The 16,965-nt window shown below is 35.5% G+C and overlaps 2 protein-coding genes across 4 annotated transcripts; both read left to right on the top strand.

The window, feature by feature from the left end:
• The first annotated feature begins 1,123 nt into the window (after nt 1–1,123).
• On the top strand, nt 1,124–2,185 carry LOC136229747 (acyl carrier protein 1, chloroplastic). The gene is made up of 4 exons (XM_066018666.1): nt 1,124–1,362; nt 1,474–1,551; nt 1,634–1,756; nt 1,846–2,185. Exons 1-4 carry the CDS (start codon nt 1,306–1,308, stop codon nt 1,981–1,983), a joined length of 396 nt encoding a protein of 131 aa, XP_065874738.1. The 5' UTR covers nt 1,124–1,305; the 3' UTR covers nt 1,984–2,185.
• Nucleotides 2,186–6,429: 4,244 nt separating this feature from the next.
• On the top strand, nt 6,430–13,962 carry LOC136227807 (coiled-coil domain-containing protein SCD2). Of its 3 annotated transcripts, none has more exons than XM_066016564.1 (17): nt 6,437–7,002; nt 7,496–7,662; nt 9,132–9,207; nt 9,328–9,369; nt 9,456–9,518; nt 9,707–9,756; nt 9,832–9,859; nt 10,165–10,239; nt 10,319–10,429; nt 10,511–10,571; nt 10,755–10,871; nt 10,997–11,100; nt 11,365–11,410; nt 12,116–12,157; nt 12,242–12,282; nt 12,770–12,896; nt 13,565–13,962. In XM_066016564.1, exons 1-17 carry the CDS (start codon nt 6,646–6,648, stop codon nt 13,699–13,701), a joined length of 1,644 nt encoding a protein of 547 aa, XP_065872636.1. In that variant the 5' UTR covers nt 6,437–6,645; the 3' UTR covers nt 13,702–13,962. The 3 variants fall into 3 exon arrangements, with proteins under 3 accessions (XP_065872644.1, XP_065872636.1, XP_065872650.1); XM_066016578.1 differs by having other exon boundaries at nt 6,864–7,002; nt 7,500–7,662; XM_066016572.1 differs by lacking the exon at nt 13,565–13,962 and having other exon boundaries at nt 6,430–7,002; nt 12,116–12,194; nt 12,770–12,878.
• Nucleotides 13,963–16,965: the final 3,003 nt, after the last annotated feature.

The following is a 16,965-nucleotide window of genomic DNA, read 5'->3' as shown; positions in this document are numbered from 1 at the left end:
TTTTGGACTAGAACTATTATTCTCCGTGCTTTACCAACTAAGCCCTATTCATGTATATTAATTTCACTAATTATCTAATTATTGACAAATTGGTAGGATGAATTGAACCCTAGTCACCGAAAATAACTAGTGTTTCTTATTAATTTTTCTTTGTTATTAACCTTGTATTTATTCTAAGAGGGAAAGTATACAATTATATACAAATATAAATAAATATATATTTTAGATGTTTTTAATATTTAATTGATATTCGGTCGGTTTCGGTTAATCGCAGTTTTTGGAATACAAAAACCGTAACCGTAACCATTAACCACTATTTTTAAAATTAAAAACCATACATTAGTCCATCGGTTTTGGTTAACTTTATTTTCGGTTTGGTTTTTCGGTTTTTTGGTTTTACGGATTTTTGTGTGCACCCCAAGGGGCATGGATCTGGACGGGCCAGACTGGTACTCGGACCCGTGAACAAGTCTATTTACAAGGATAATTTTTAACATTTGAAATTTCAATAATTATTATATTATAATTAAAATGAAATTTGTATTTTATATATTAAAAAAATGTATTGAAGACCCCTAAACAGGAGGCCCTAAACGAATGTTAGGGTGATAAATGAGTTGAGCCTTTCCGACGTTCGGCTCGATAAAAATTCGATTATGTTTGGCTTGATTTATAAACGAGCTGCGCTTGAGCACGGTGAAACTCAGTTTCAAAGCTTGCGAACAAGCTCGGTTATAGGTTCATGAACAAGCTCATGGATAAGCTCATGGACAAACTCGGTCATAATGTTACATGAACACGTCTGTAAGTAAGTTTGATTTAATAATTTTTTAATAATAGTATTTCTATGAAAGGAGAAATGTAAACAACATAATTTTGTGTAAAATTACCAACTTGAAGAGAATAAACAGCTCACGAACAAGATGTTGAGCTCGAGATCAAACTTGAACTTGTTAATTTTCTAAGAGACGAACTAAAACTTGGCTCGGTTACAGCTCCACGAACACCTGGGCCGGCTCCCCTAAGCCACCCCTGCCCATCTGCTCTACATTTGGAAAGAAATGTTTCCAGAAATAAACGCTGCAAGTTGCAATCGGGGTAAGGGTCCACAAAACAAAAGGCAATCCCGTGAACGAAAACAGCAGATTTCAAAGATAGACCTTCTATAATCACACTTAATCTTCTCCACTCGTATCTCTCGCCATTTCCAATCTCCAAGCTTCTCCTTTCCTGCTTTCACTTCCTAAACCTTTCTCTTCATTACTACACATTTTTGTCTCTGTTGATACTACAAATTGCGCTTCCATGGCTTCAATCTCAGCTTCTTGCCTCCGCTTCCAACCTTTGCTTCTCCAGTCCCAGGTGAAGCGCCTTTTCATTCTTACATTGCTTCTTATTTAGCTCAAAAACAGGTGAAGTTATGCTTAATTTTAATTTATATTCAACTCATTGTGTTAATTTTGTTGAGTGCAGACTTCGACCAAGTCCAATTTAAAAATGGTTTCCGTAAATTGGGCGAAGAAGGCATATCGCTTCCGCGTCTCATGTGCGGTAAATTTCAGTCCTCTCTGAATCTCTTTGCGTTAGATATTGCCGAAATATTTGATTTGAAAATGTGAAATTAAACTTGCAGGCAAAACCAGAAACGGTGGAGAAAGTTTGTGGAATTGTGAGAAAACAACTGGCTTTGGCTCCTGAGATCTCTCTCACCCCTGAATCTAAGTTCTCAGATCTTGGTGCTGATTCTCTCGACACCGTAAGCCCCTAATTAATTATCGCATTTTGTTTATTTAATTGAAATTGAATAGGTTTGGATTAAGCAAGGGTGTGTTAATTTGTTGTCAGGTGGAGATAGTAATGGGTTTAGAGGAAGAATTTGATATTAGTGTTGAAGAAGATAGCTCTCAGAATATTACAACTGTGCAAGAGGCAGCAGATTTGATAGAGAAACTTGTTGAAAAGAAACCTGAAGTTGCAAGTTAAAGGAGAGAAAGAGAGAGAGATTAGTTATAGTGATTTTATTTTATTTTTCATGGATTTGTTATGTGTTTCTTGAGACAGCTAGGTCCATTCGATTCGATTTCAAGTTTTGCCAATTGGTTTTGGAAATAATTAATTAAGGTTTTGCTTATGAGGTGCGAATGAATGCCATATTGATTGTTTATGAAGAGATTGATTTCTTGAATCCTTGATTACTTACTTTTTTTGTTTTGGTGAGGCTTGAATAATTAAACTTAATTAAGCCTTAAGTAAGCTGGTATTAAGTTGTTGGTTGCATGTGCTTTCTTGGTTCATCTTGCTCTTTACACGCCAATTATTTTGCCTTAACCGTTAAGTTCTCTTTTACCTTATTCACCAAAAAGTTTTTTTCCTTATACTTTATCCATAATCTTTAGATGTTCATTCGAACTTGAGAAAATATACTAAAATATATAATTAATAAACTTATTTAGTATACCATGTGAAAAAAAAATATATATATACACTTTATTTAATTAGTAAATAAGGATAAGATTCAAGTTTTTCCTTTTGTAGAAAGTGGAGATACATTATATTAAGTGGAGATATGCTATTAATATAAGAAATGCTAAAATTTTGTTCTTTCAATCGGAAGCAATTTTAGACTCATGTAATAGTGATATTGGGATTTAACTGATTGAACTGTTAAAAATAAATTCAGGCAATATAGATTGGACTTAAAAAATTGCCTCTACTTATAGTGTTTCAACCTAGATTAGAGAGAAAAATACACAGTCTTTCATCTATTGGGGTTGCTATCAGCAATCCACAAATAAAGATGAAAGCATGCATAGTGGTAAAATCACCCCTATAAGGGTGATTGTTAATGATCGAAGGTTTGTTGGCACCTTTAAACTTTTTTCTCAATCTATAGCCGACAGTCGGTCATTTATTGCTTGATCTATCCCTTCATGATGATGAAGAGGAAATATTGGCATTGGAAGCGCCAAACGTGAGATCAGATTACATGGAGTTGAGTTAGGTCGGTTGTTTCCAATTTTTCCGTGAATCAGATTTGAGGAGGGTGTATATGACTAATTATCCTTTATTTTCTAGTGTTTATCTTTATTAGCTAAATATTTATACATAGAGAACTATATATTAACATAAGTGAAACTTTTGATGCTAAAGTTTATATTGACTAGAGTTTATTATCTAGCATTAATTCTATTCACGAATAGTATTAAAAGAAATAGTTATAAATATTAAACTTAATAACATACCCCAATAAACTCACAGCAAAATATTTTAGTAATGTCAACAAAACAATCAAATAATATCTAATTAATAAAATAGAAACTAAATTATAAAGTTTTTAAATAAATAAAAAGCAGCTCTATCCATCCTCGCAAACTTCGCTCGAACTAGCACCGGAGAAAACTGGTGGGATATAATTCCGGATTTCTGTAATTCGGCCTACCTTTGTAATTTAAGCAAAAGATATGTTTATCGTTTTGCTTAGCTTCTTACCTTCCGTTCTTTCAACACTCTTGTAATTTTTTGGTTTCTTTTTAATAATATTGGTTTGGGTTTGCGGCTCGGGGTGTCAACATAGTTGGGATGTCGACCCTCTCTCATGCACCAGGCTTTTAATAAAAAAAGCTCTATCCATCCTTAAAAATAAACTAACAGTAAAGGTTCGTAAACACAAAAAGAAAAAATCCAATCATATTAAATTGTAATTGAAATACTTAAATCTGGCTTGCTTATAGAAGACATCAATGTCACGAGAAACATTATTGGTATATCAACAGGTCAAGACATGTTTTTCGAACCTTAGTAATAGGAACCCCAACTCCCATATGCCTACATGTATCGTGAACAGCTTCACGGTTGCCATATAACGACATTTACCTCGATTCTAAGTATCTACTAACAAGCTCTTGAGCTTTGTTGAAGAGATTTAATCTCTCAACCTAGTGAAAAGAAACATTTCACTTTGCCCCTGATCCAACCCACCATCCCAGATACATGTTTGCATAAGCCTATACAACATGTAAATCTGACTCGTGGTAGCCCAGTGTCGTTCCAGTATAGTCCATCTTGTAGATACCAATTTCTCTCTTTAAGTGTTCCAGACCAAAGGAACTCGAATCATTTTTGCCACGAGTGTCAAAGCAAAGAAAACAAAAAGACTAATATACATGTACAAATACATTTCATTAATTCAAAATAGATTTCGATCAATTCAAAGAGTTAAAAAAATATCACATAAAAATTTTAGAACACAAACCGTGTACCTGTGATATTTACGTGAAATAAAAATAATACGAAGTACATATACTAACATGTTCTAAAGGATTCATTAATGTACAAAAAATTACTTTTCTGGAATTTATTTGGAATTTTAAAATATTAAAAAACAAAAGAATATCATAGATAAATACATCAAAAACTAGAAAATTTGTAAAAATGGATACCGAGAAAAAAGTGGCGGCTAAACGATCACTGAAAATCAATGCACGTGTGCTAGGTCTTTGAGCTATGTCTTGCCATCTCAATGCCACATGACATGCGCGGACATGTGGCGACAGTAGGGCTCTATACGTGGAGATTGAGAGCGGCGAATGTATGTCACACGCTGCCTTTTTGGCTGTTTGAGCCTCCAAGTTTAGTTTGATGGAGGGTTTGGGGGCTCTAGTCACGATGACGCGGTTCGTTTTTGAAGACTTCATCTGAAAACCCGGGTTTCTGAGTTATGCACCCTCTGTTGGGATTAAAATAGTACCGTAAATCCTAAACGCAAAAACACTTTATTTTGCACGATCCTGACCTCGTTACAACATTTCTTAATGGTCGAAAAATATCCCTAAACAATAAACATGCATATTAACATCAAATATATCACATATACATCAAAATAACATGTTAAAACAAATTTTCACATAGATTCGAATGTATATCGATAGAACATAGAATCTACAACTTTGATACGAATGAAGGAAAAAGATACGGGTTAATAACTCAAATATAACAGTTATGAGTTTACTCTCGTAGCCAGAATCGCTAACATTAGAAAGATATGAATCAAATCTCATATTACTGATTTCGCAATAGCTACACTTAGCAAATTTAGAAGAAGTTGTGATAAATCCACACGATATAATGGAGGGGCGCACGAGGGAAATGTAGAATTTTCTCTGGCATTCATTTTATTAGGTTGATGAGTTTAAATGTAACATATAGTTTTATTTAGGATAATTAATTTATTAGTCCCTATATTTTGACAAAACACACTGTTTAGTCCTTCCGTCTGTTTGTTAGATTTTTTACTGTTTATGAATTCGGAAATAACTAAATTACACTTTACTATTTATCAGTCAAAAGCAATTCACACCTCTATGTTTTTCTCTCACAACTGGCGCTCACAAAAAAATGGAGAAAAGATTGAATCTCTAACCCATAAAGGAAATGAAAATAAAGGAAAAGAAGAACGCATAGATGACAAACAATGAAGATAATGGTCTTATATATTTGATTTTGTGGTAAATGGTAGTTAAGGCATTACATTTTTATTTTAAATAGATTTTTACTCAAATCCAAATTGACTAACAGAATCTTCATGAGAGTCTAACGGCATGGACTAAACAGTTCACCGAGAAAAACGTTAGAAACTAAACAGTTCATCGAGAAAAAGGTTAGAAACCTTACTGTGTGTTTTTGACAATACATGAATTAAACAGTGTATTTTATCAAAATATGGAGATTAATAAATTAATTACCAATTTATTTATGTATCACTTATTATAATTAAACTTAATCCTAATAAAACACTACTTTACTCTTTCCTATTGTGAGCGGATATTTTATTAGGTCATCCTACTTATTTAATTAATTCCAACATTATCTTTCCTAAATCACTTTCAATGTACAAAATTATGTCATATTTAACATGATTTCTAATTCTCAGGTTACATGTTAATTTTATTTATTTGTTTTGCTTTAAAATATAAAATCTAAATAAATTGAAATCACTTTTAGCTCAAATGGTGTTTCCAAACACTTAATTATGACTTATCTAAATGTATCGGATTCTTAAAAGAGAAATTGCATGGCTGTTTGAAATATAAAGAGAAGAGTACAAATGGAGAGAGAATGCAGAAAAGACAGTGTTTATGGATGAAAATAAAAAGCTAGAATTTAATTTCTAAAGTGAAAAAAGAAGAAGGAAAAAAAAAATCAATGGTTGACAAAATAATATAAATAACGGTAAAATTTACCGCGCCGCCAAACCATTCCGCCGTAATTCATAGCCGAGAAACCGGCAATCCCAAGTAGTCGGACACGTCACCACATTCTTTTTACTTCGAGATCAGCCAACGACTGAGTCCCTCCACTTTCTACTCGGCGGACACAGCCGTTTTCCCGCGAAACTCGTATAAGCGTCAACAGAGTATTAAACGACGTGCAGTTTTACCATAGCCCTCCAAATTTCAATTTCATTTCAACATCATCTCCTTTCTCTTTCCCCCAACAAAACCACCCTCTTTGTCTCTGTGAGTTGGTTTGGGTCAAGGGATTCTCTCTCTCTCCTTCGATATCCTCGAGAGAAAATCCAGCGCCCTCGAAATCCTCGTTTCACTGTCACATACTCAACATACATATATATATAAATACTCCTCAGATATGGATCGGAGGAGGACTGGAAGCCCTGTGTATGCGCGCCAGTGGAGTGGCTCCAGCACGGGATCTTCCTCGCCGGCCATGTCTCCGGCGCATCCTAGCTCCCGGCTAGGCACAGGCATGTCAACAATCAAGCGAACTCAAAACGTTGCCGCGAAAGCGGCAGCTCAGCGGCTTGCACAAGTGATGGCGTCACAGACTGCCGACGATGATGACGAGGATGACGATCTAGGGTTCCGATACAGTGCTCCGCCTCCTCCTGCTCCGTCTAGTTTCAGCAGTAGTCTCAATCACAACGGACATAATAGCTTTACTCCTGCCATTTCGGTTACTAGACCTAATAGATCTCCTTCTCCTGCGGTAATTGAGTGCTCAATGCCTTAGTCACCGTGCTCTTGAATTCTAATTTAACAATTTGAGCTGAGATTGATGCAATTCGATTTAAGGTGTCTGTTGTTTTGGTGGTGGAAAATGGAAATTGCTATTTGAAAATGGTTGTAATGGATGCTAAGGATATTTTTTTTTTCACTATTGCCAGATGAAGTTGGGTGCTAATTATAGATCCCCGATTTTTTTGGTGATTTCAAATCTTTATTATAGGTTGGATGTGATGAACAATCTGTGAAAAATGAACTGGAAAGTGGACACTCCTATCTCTATATAATTTTAGTGGTCTTCAAGTTTATTTTTGCACGAATATATGAGATTGAAGATCTAATTTAGTTACCTTTGCACTTTTTTTTGGAAGGGTTTTGAAGCTTTTTGTAATTTTGTTGGGGTGATTTATGTATTTAGTAGGCTGTATTGCGGTTGACCTGATTAAGGCTAATTGGCATTTTGCTATTTTAATTAGTTAGGTCGGAACTTTGCAGAGCATGTTCCTTCCGTGCGTTCCACATCAGCTGGAAGGCCATCAATGTCTGTTCGTAGTACTTTAGTACCGCCAAGTAAATCATCCATAAGAACACCAATTTCTATACCTCCCATCGAGCCTCCCTCAAGCAGGAACAGAGAAAAAAGGTAACTGAAATTTTCCACTATTTTCTTTTTTTGTTCATATTTCATGTTGGACGAGGATGGATGAAGCTTATTTGCATACAAGTTAAGGCTTTCTTTTAAAATTGTTTGTGGTCTGAGTCATTTGTCGACATTTTGGATTTGAGAGACTGCACTTTACTGCTATAATAAGAGGTGAACATGATCAATTACAAAGCCCTGATGAATGACCTAAGTTAGTCAAGTGATAATAATCCCAATTATACAATATTGCAACTGGCATGTTTTTAGCTGATACAATTCGATTGAATAAACATAAACTCAATTTGCCTGATGTTACCCTTTTATTTACTGCTTCAAATCGTTTCTGAACTCTGTCCTGTTAATATTAGCTTACAAGGATGCTGAATGAGTTCATGAATGCTGGACTGCTGTCATTCAATTGCAGTAATTGGTTGCATGATTTTTTCTTCCAAATTTGTCACTTGCAAGGATGTTGCAGTACATTTGACTTACGAGTTGTCAGAGAGGGCATTTCTGCAGATGATGATAATGCCTATATGTTATGATCCTAGTTAGGGAGCATGTTGTAGGGCATATCACAGATAATAAATACCTTTGAGACTCTATAACTAGATTATCTTTACTATTTATTTCTTTTCTACTATCTTGAAACTGGAAAATTTATAGGCTTCAATTTCATAAATTTCAGTGGACCGATTTTGATAAATTACAACTTATCCTTCTCATTCTCCATTCCAATGATGGATCCAAGGGAGGCCAAGGGGGCTTGAGCATTCACTAGTCGCCAAGAAACGCTGGAAAACTCCATGGAAGTACACAACTGTGTATGGAGCTTTAATTTTTTATGCAAAAGCAGCCAAAAAATATCAATTGAGCACCAATAAATCACCAGAAAGCATCCCTGTCAGTGAATCCTGGATCCCTCACTGCTCCATTCTGTCCAAAATTTGACGCAACTGTAACAGAATTACTGACAACCCGCTGCCTAAACAGTTCCTATGTTCTTAAGTTCATGGAAATAATATCTATTGAAACACAGATGAAACAATGGAACACTACAACTAAAATAATAATAAAAAGGATACAAACAACTTAATAAAAGAATCAAAACTAAGCTGCATTGAAAACCCTGCTTGCTGCATCCTTCCCTTCGTATGCCAATTTGTGATCCTTTTATAAACTTGAGTATTCCGCCTTCTGGACAATATTAGTAAATTCGATTACAGTATGATTTTTTACACTTTGAAATCCTAATACATTTAAGTTATCCATATTTTTCGCATTATTAATTTTCTGATCAACACCTTTAAGATACACAGCGTGCAGCACTTGTTCTGAGTTCATCTGTCTGCCAACTACTTATTTCACTGTAGCGAACTTTTTTGTTGTTGTTGTTGTGTTTATGTTTCTGTGCTTAATTTCACATTAGCATTTCTTTGGTTGAACATTTTTTCTGCCTATTGTTGCAGGTTCACTTCAGATGTGGGGCAAATCAAGTCCAAAGATAATGGAGATCAGCGTGAAGCATCAGCACTTCGTGATGAGGTATGCCATTGTCATCAATCATTGATAACAAACACGTATAAGCACTTCAATATAACGGGTTAGCTAGGAATTAGCTATATAAGAAGCATTTTTGAAGCTAATGTAATCTAAATTTTGCAGCTTGATATGTTACAAGAGGAGAATGAAGTTGTACTTGACAAGGTATTGCAAATTGCCACCTAAATCTGCTACTCGATCTGGCCATATTCTGTGATCTTTGTCACTTATGCCTGGCTTTTGTTGTACAGCTTCGTCTTGCTGAAAGTAAACGTGAGGAGGCAGAAGCCAGGGCCAAGGAGCTTGAAAAGCAGGTCTTTTATATTAACAATAGCTTTTTGTATCTTGAATTTGCATTGAAGTTTCATTTTTTACTCTGGCATTAATGGATATGTTTGGTAGCTGAGAACATGTTTTTCTTTTGACTGTCGATTTATATTAATTGGATGTGGTTTTCTGGATACAAAGATACTTACTGCTGTTTTCAATTTTGTATTTACAGGTTGCTGCTCTTGGAGAAGGTGTGTCACTTGAAGCTAAATTGTTAAGCAGGTAAAGACTGATAGGTTATGTCTTTGATGTTGTTCATTTGATGTTCAAATTCAAATTTATATTATGTATTTGCAGGAAAGAAGCAGCATTGCGTCAAAGAGAGGTGAACTAGAGTTTCTGTAACAGCTGTGGGATAATTTGAATGCTGACTGTACATGATGTTTTTATCTCATCTTTATATTTTTCTTGATGTTGTGAAACATAAATCATTTAAACCATTATGGGAGCTGTTTTTCTTGTGTTTGCACTTTTTTTATGGTGCAAATATACATTACAAATAAAACCTGCACATGTAATTGAGTGCCTTTTCTTCTTTCTTCCTTCTTTTTCCTTTTCTTTTTTCTTTCTAGCTAAATTTGCTAGTCTTTGGCAACTGGTGTTTTCACTGAATTATGAAATTCTTCACAGGCTGCTCTTAAGGCAGCAAAACAGAATAAAGATGGAAGAGATGAAGAAATTGCAAACCTCCGATCAGAACTTGAGGTAAAGTATGATATATCTCTATTTCTATTTCAATGATCTCAAGTTATATTATGATATCATTGGCTGCCTTGTTTAACAGAGCCTGAAAGAAGGAGCTACAACAGCTGTGGAACAGTTCCGAGAAGCAGAATCTGAAGCAAAAGCTCTTCGCACAATGACACAGAGAATGATCTTGACCCAGGAAGAGATGGTGTGTTTATTGAAATGAACTAAACTAAGATTTGTAGTTTTCTGCATGTACTGATGACTGTTTTGTGCATGTACTTCTTAGGAAGAAGTTGTGTTGAAGAGATGTTGGCTTGCTCGTTACTGGGGTTTAGCTGTACATTATGGTAATAAACTTGATGTGTTCTATTTCGAAGATGGGAATAGAGGAATTTTTTTTTTTGTTCCCTTTAGACATGTAAAGTACCGTGTGGATGATTATTATTTTTCTTGTTATATATGCTATTATTCTCCATAAATGAACTGTTGTGGATGATTTTTCTAATCTATTCTTCCATGGTCTTCTTCAGGCATTTGTGCTGACATAGCTACAGTAAAGCATGAGCATTGGTCTGCTTTGGCTCCTCTGCCATTTGAAATTGTCATTTCTGCTGGACAAAAGGCGAAGGAGGAGTCTTTGGATACAGGCTAGTTTCCTAATTGATTATCATCTTGTTTGATCTTGCTGTCTGTTTTTATGTAATTCATTTTTGTGCTTGCTGTTTGTTAAGCAATAGTTCCATATTGAATGAGGTGGATGTTGATGATTCAGATAGGAGCAAACCTGTTCGTGATATGAGTGATCTAACTGGAGAAGGAAATATTGAGAGTATGCTTTCAGTTGAAATGGGATTGAGAGAATTGGCTTCTTTGAAGGTTTGCTGTTAACCTTGAAGTAAATTTTTATACATCTTCTGTTGTTTCACTAGAACTCTTTGAAGCTCCTATTTAGGGGTTAATGCGGGTATTAGCATTTTGGTTGAAAGCATCCTCTGAACTTCTCTCCCCTTGAGTTGACAGGATTCCAAGGATTGTTTCTCTTGCTGTCACATTAGATTTGACCAGTTTCTATTCAACTGTAATTTCCTTTTGCAAAGTGTCTGCATATTCTAATCATAGTTTTTCCACCCTTGTTTTCAGGTTGAAGATGCTGTTGTGCTTGCTCTGGCCCAGCACAGACGACCAAGTATGGTTTGGGAGTTTATTTTCTGTCTTATATGTTATTTTGTATGCTAATCATCACTTTGGTTTAGGGATAAGGTATCAAAATAGGGTTATGGATTTTGGGAAAGTATCAATATGAGCTCCACCCCCGGACCCTCGCTCAGCGGGGATGCGTAGTGCGACCGGGCCGCCATTTTTTTATCAATATGAGCTCCACGTACAAAGTAGCATCAATGTAGGCTTAACGTTTAAAAAGGAGTACCAATTTAGGCCTCGATAACGAAATGTGATACGTCATTCATATTGCTCTGTTAAGTTTTGATTTCTCTCTCCACGTAGAATTGATAGAATTTAACGGAGTAATATGAATGACGTGTCACGTTCCGTTATCGAGGCCTAAATTGGTACTCTTTTTTAAACGTGGAGCCTAAATTGATATTTCCCCAAAAACTATAGGCCTACTCCTATACTTTATTTTGTCAACTCTGCTATAAATTTGTGACACATGTTATCTAATCAATGAAATTGTATCTAATGGAACATTAAGTATTGAAGTTCCTGATTAGAAATAAATAAATATTGGAGAGTATTGATTTATCTTGAGAATCTATATGTATCACAATGTCAAGAAGCTCATTTAGTTCTGGAAATTTCACTTGAAGGAAGTTCATACTAGTCTATATCCACTAAGATGATATTTACCATATATTTGTTGTTTGATTTTCAGATTTGAAATCATCAGTTGATCCAAAATTCACCGAGGCCCATGGTAAGAAGCATATCCCTATTTGTCAGTGTTGTCCATTGTGACTCGTATTTTTCCTGCTAATATCTCCTTCTCTCATAACTGCAGAATTAAGTGAAGAAGAGGGAGAAGATGTTATTTTCAAAGAGGTTAGCTGCCTTTTGATGCTAGTGATTTCTCTATCTTCTTTATTTTCAGTATTACAAGACTTTGCTGTGGTAAAAATCCAGAATCCCTTTTTACTCATTGATAATGACAAGATGGTGGGAAGGGGAGGGAAAAAATGTTTATTGATATTGCTCACGTAATCTCATACTCTAGGACTGCATTGCAAAGTTCCACTCTAGATGTGTTATATGTTTTATGTTCTGGTTACTCTCAAGAAATTATGTTTAGGCAACAGCTGTTGCTGGTGCCGCTCCCCCAACTTACTAAAAAGCTTTTTGTCTGACCTTAACAAAACTGCACTTGATATGATCTTTTCATTTTGTTGTTGCTGAGAAATGAATGAGTACTGCATATGGGCATTGGTAAGAGCAAATGCAAAGATCGTGTACTGTACCACATGAATGTATAAAACCAACTTTCTACTTGTGTCAGATTCCTCTAGGTCAACATCTAATAATATATGTGCAGGCATGGCTTACATACTTCTGGCGAAGAGCCAAAATGCATGCTGTGGAAGAAGATATTGCAGAAGAGCGGCTTCAGTATTGGATCAGTCGCAGTGGACAAACCCCATCTTCACATGATGCTGTGGATGGTAATTTTGCTTCTATCTTTATTATTTACTCTTAATAAATTGAATATTCAACTAAAGCAGCTCAAAATTCTTCCGCAACTGTAATTTGTGTCTTGCATGTTCGTGGTGAGTCACTTAATATTTACAATTATGCTGCATGGACATAGAAAAAGTTACAAAAACACGAGATGCAGCCATTCTAATAAAATCAAGACAAGGTTCTGGTGAAATGCTAATTGCAATTTTAAACAAGTCTACTTTTTTTGTTGGCTTACTATTAACAGACACTCGGAATATACATGTGAGATTTATTCTTCATTCATTTTTTAGTACTTGTTCATGTGTGTACCTGTTGTGCAAACTGCATAATCTTTACTAGAAAGTGATGGTGCATCATAGCACATTGTTCCAGGGCCTATTGTGGTGTTTTATATCTCTAGTGCTCTTCCTGAAGCTCTTTATAAGTTGTGAACTCATTTCTTTTATTTCGGCACAACTTAAAAAAAAAGATTCTAATCCATTATATTAATAGCTGCTGTCAAGTTGTAAAATCATAAAAGATGAACAGCGAACAGTTTCGATATTGCATTTGTGGAAATGACATCTCTGATTTTGGAGGATTGTCTGTTGGAATGTTATTTATAGAATCTGTAATGTATAGATGTTTCACTTTAGTGTCATTGTTGCAGTTGAACGAGGTTTATTGGAGCTGAGGAAGTTGAGCATAGAGCAACAGCTCTGGGAAGCGTCTCGGAGAGAAATCGACCAGCTCTCTTCCGGCTCATTTGCCAATCACAGACATACAGACTCCGATGTCTCCTATTGATTGTTCACATTTTTTTTTATGTTGGTTGGCTTTTTTTTTTTTTTTTTTTACTTTGTATTCATAATTTTTCTGTATTCAATTTTGAGCTCGTTATAATCCAAAAGTAGGAAATTTTTTCTATGTTCACGTCCTATCCGATGATATTGTTGCTTATATCCTGTACTGCTCAACAGTGCTGTCTGTATATCCTCAACCTGTAATTAAGATATTAAGATTTTTATTTACAGTTTTTGAGTTTTTTTATTTTACTTATTATTATTATTATTATTATTATTATTATTATTTTGAAGTTTTAATTTTTGTAATTTAATGTAAATATTTGAACAAGAAAAGGTAATTGATAGTAGGTGTTAGTTGATTTATTTTTTTTTAAAGCAATTGTTTTGAAATTTTATCGCATTTTTTTTTATCTTAGGTTTATATTTAAAAGGCAAAATGCCATTTTGAAAAATGAAAACAAACGAGCACTAAACATATAATATGTATTTGTTATTTTAGTTTTATGTATAATTTAATGTTAGTTGATTGATAATGGTTTGTTGTTGGATTATCCCTCTCTGGGTAATTTTTTTACTTGGTCTAATGGTAGGGTGGGCTCGGCTAGAGTGGAGTCTTGTTTGGATAGGGTTCTGGTTTCGTCTGATTTTTCGGATTTTTGGAATTCGGTTAGTTGCTTGACTTTGTTGAGACATCATTCTGATCATTGCCCTTTGTTGTTTACTTTTTCTAACGGGCAGCGGAAGATTTCTCGTTTTCGTTTCCAAGCAATGTGGGTTCTTCATCCGGGTCTTAGGGAGGTGGTGGTGGAGTATTGGAATGGTTCTCATCCTAATTTACCTCCTATGCAAGGTTTGTGTGACAAGCTTAGGCGTCTTCGTCCGATTCTTAGAAATTGAAACAGAGATGTTTTTGGTAATGTTGACATTGCTATTTCCGAGTCAGAATGATATCTTGTTGTTAGGTTTCTCTGATTCTCTTTATCTTGAGGAGATTGAGGCTCATTCTAATCTGGATATGACTCTTCGTATGAAAGAAGTTTTTTTACGTGAGAAGAGCAGGGTGAAATGGTTAAAAGATGGGGATAGGAATACGACTTTCTTTCATAGGATGGCGTCTAATCGGGCTGCTATGGCGGGTATTTCGGCACTTAGGATTGATGATCAATTGGTTACTAATAAGTTGCTAATTAATTCTCATATTGAGGATTTTTATTCGACTTTGTTTAAAAATGATTTGAGCAGCTCTGGTAATTTTGACTTGGTTTATGAGGTGGTGCCGAGATTGGTTTCTGATGTTGAAAATGAATTGCTTACTCTTTGTTCGGATATCTCTGAGGTTAGAAATGCTGTTTTTGATATGGATGACTCTAGCTCTCTTGGTCCTGATGGGTTCACTGAGAATTTTTTTCAACATTTTTGGGATGTTGTTGGTAAGGATGTTTATGAAGTTGTGAGATCTTTTTTCTCGAATGGGATGGTTTTGCCTGGATTATGTTCTAGTATTATGGCCTTAATTTCAAAAGTTGATGGTGCTATTACTCTTGATCAATATAGGCCGATTGCTATGAGCAATTTTTGTTATAAATTAATTTCTAAGATCTTGGCTGATAGGCTGAGTTTGATTGCTTCGAATATTGTTTCTGTTAACCAGTTTGGCTTTATGCCTAAGCGTAGTATTCATCAGTGCATTGCTATGGCTTCAGAGGGCACTAATATGCTTAAGAAAAAGTGTTTTGGTGGTAATATGGCTTTAAAGGTGGATATTAAGAAGGCATTTGACACTTTGGATTGGAATTTTCTTTTAGCTGTTTTGGATGCTTTTGGTTTCTCTTTTCAATTTCGGGATTGGATTTTGAATATTTTGTCTGCTTCTAGAATTTCTATTCTGAATAATGGTGTAATTAGTGGTTATTTTAAATGTTCAAGAGGGGTTAGACAGGGTGATCCTCTTTCTCCTATTTTGTTTGGAATTGCTGAAGACTTTCTTAGTCGTTGGTTGCTTTATCTCAGGGATTCTGGGAGATTAGCTCCGATTCAGTACACGAGTTTGAAGGTATTTCCTACTCATTTATTGTATGCGGATAATATCTTGCTTTTTTGTAAAGCTTCGTATGCCAATTTGGAGTTGATTAGAGATGTTTTTGATACGTATGGTTCTTTGTCGGGCCAAAGAGTTAATTGGAATAAGTCGGAGTTATTTTTGGGTAGCTCGATTGCATATAGGCGATTATTGGTATTAGGATTGGGGAGGTCCCTTTCCGTTATTTGGGTGTACCTCTTTTCTTTGCGGCTCCTCGAAAACAGGTCTTGAAGTGTTTGAAGGATAGGGTTTTGGTTAGATTCTCCAAATGGAAGGGTCATTGTTTGTCTATGGCTGGTCGGGTTGCTTTGATTAACTCTGTTATTACTGGAGGTTTCATTCATTCATTTATTGTTTATAAGTGGCCTGTTTCTTTGCTTAGAAGTATGATGGGTTGTATGAGAAATTTTGTTTGGTCTGGGTCAATTGACAATCGGAAATTAGTCTCGGTTCCTTGGAAATTGTGTTGTGGTTCGATTGACTCTGGGGGGCTTGGAGTGAAGGATTTGATTTTGCTTAATAAGGCTTTGTTGGGTAAGATGGCTTGGGGGTTGATTCAGGAGAAGTCTTTATGTTTTGATTTACTTAGATCCCGTTTTCTCTCTAAATCGGGTCAGCATAGGCCTTGGATTCTCAATTCGTCCATCTGGGGGTCGGTTAGAGGGGTGTATTCTTTGGTTCTTGACAATTATTATTGGTGGATTGGGCAGAGATCGGATCTAAATTTTTGGAATGGTCGATGGATTAGGCCAACTGTTGCTTTACAATTGGGGTTATCTGCTTCGCAGCAAAGGCGTGGCTTGGATATGGTGGATGATTTTTTGATAAATAATGATTGGGTTGGTTTGCCAGTTATGCCGACTGACGTGGAAGAGGGTATCAAGCGGGTTTGTAGATGTTCTGACATGGAGGATTGGTGTATTTGGGAACCTGCGTCTAGTGGTATTTTTACGGTAAAATTGTTTTATGATTGGATGCGGCCTCCTAGGTTGAAATTGGGTTGGTGTGGTTTTCTTTAGCGTCGGTTTATTCCTCCTGCGCATTCATTTATTTGTTGGAGGAATTTTTTGGGTTATCTTCCTACTCACGAGAATTTGAAGAGGCGTGGTTGCTTGATTGTCTCTAGATGTCCGTTGTGTCTTTCTCATGAGGAGACGGCAGATCATATTTTGCTAACATGTGTTT

The sequence above is a fragment of the Euphorbia lathyris genome, chromosome 1, assembly GCF_963576675.1.
Source record: "Euphorbia lathyris chromosome 1, ddEupLath1.1, whole genome shotgun sequence".
Taxonomy (NCBI): domain Eukaryota; kingdom Viridiplantae; phylum Streptophyta; class Magnoliopsida; order Malpighiales; family Euphorbiaceae; genus Euphorbia; species Euphorbia lathyris.
The sequence above is the reverse complement of the archived record's forward strand: the minus strand, read 5'-3'. Positions and strand labels throughout refer to the sequence as shown.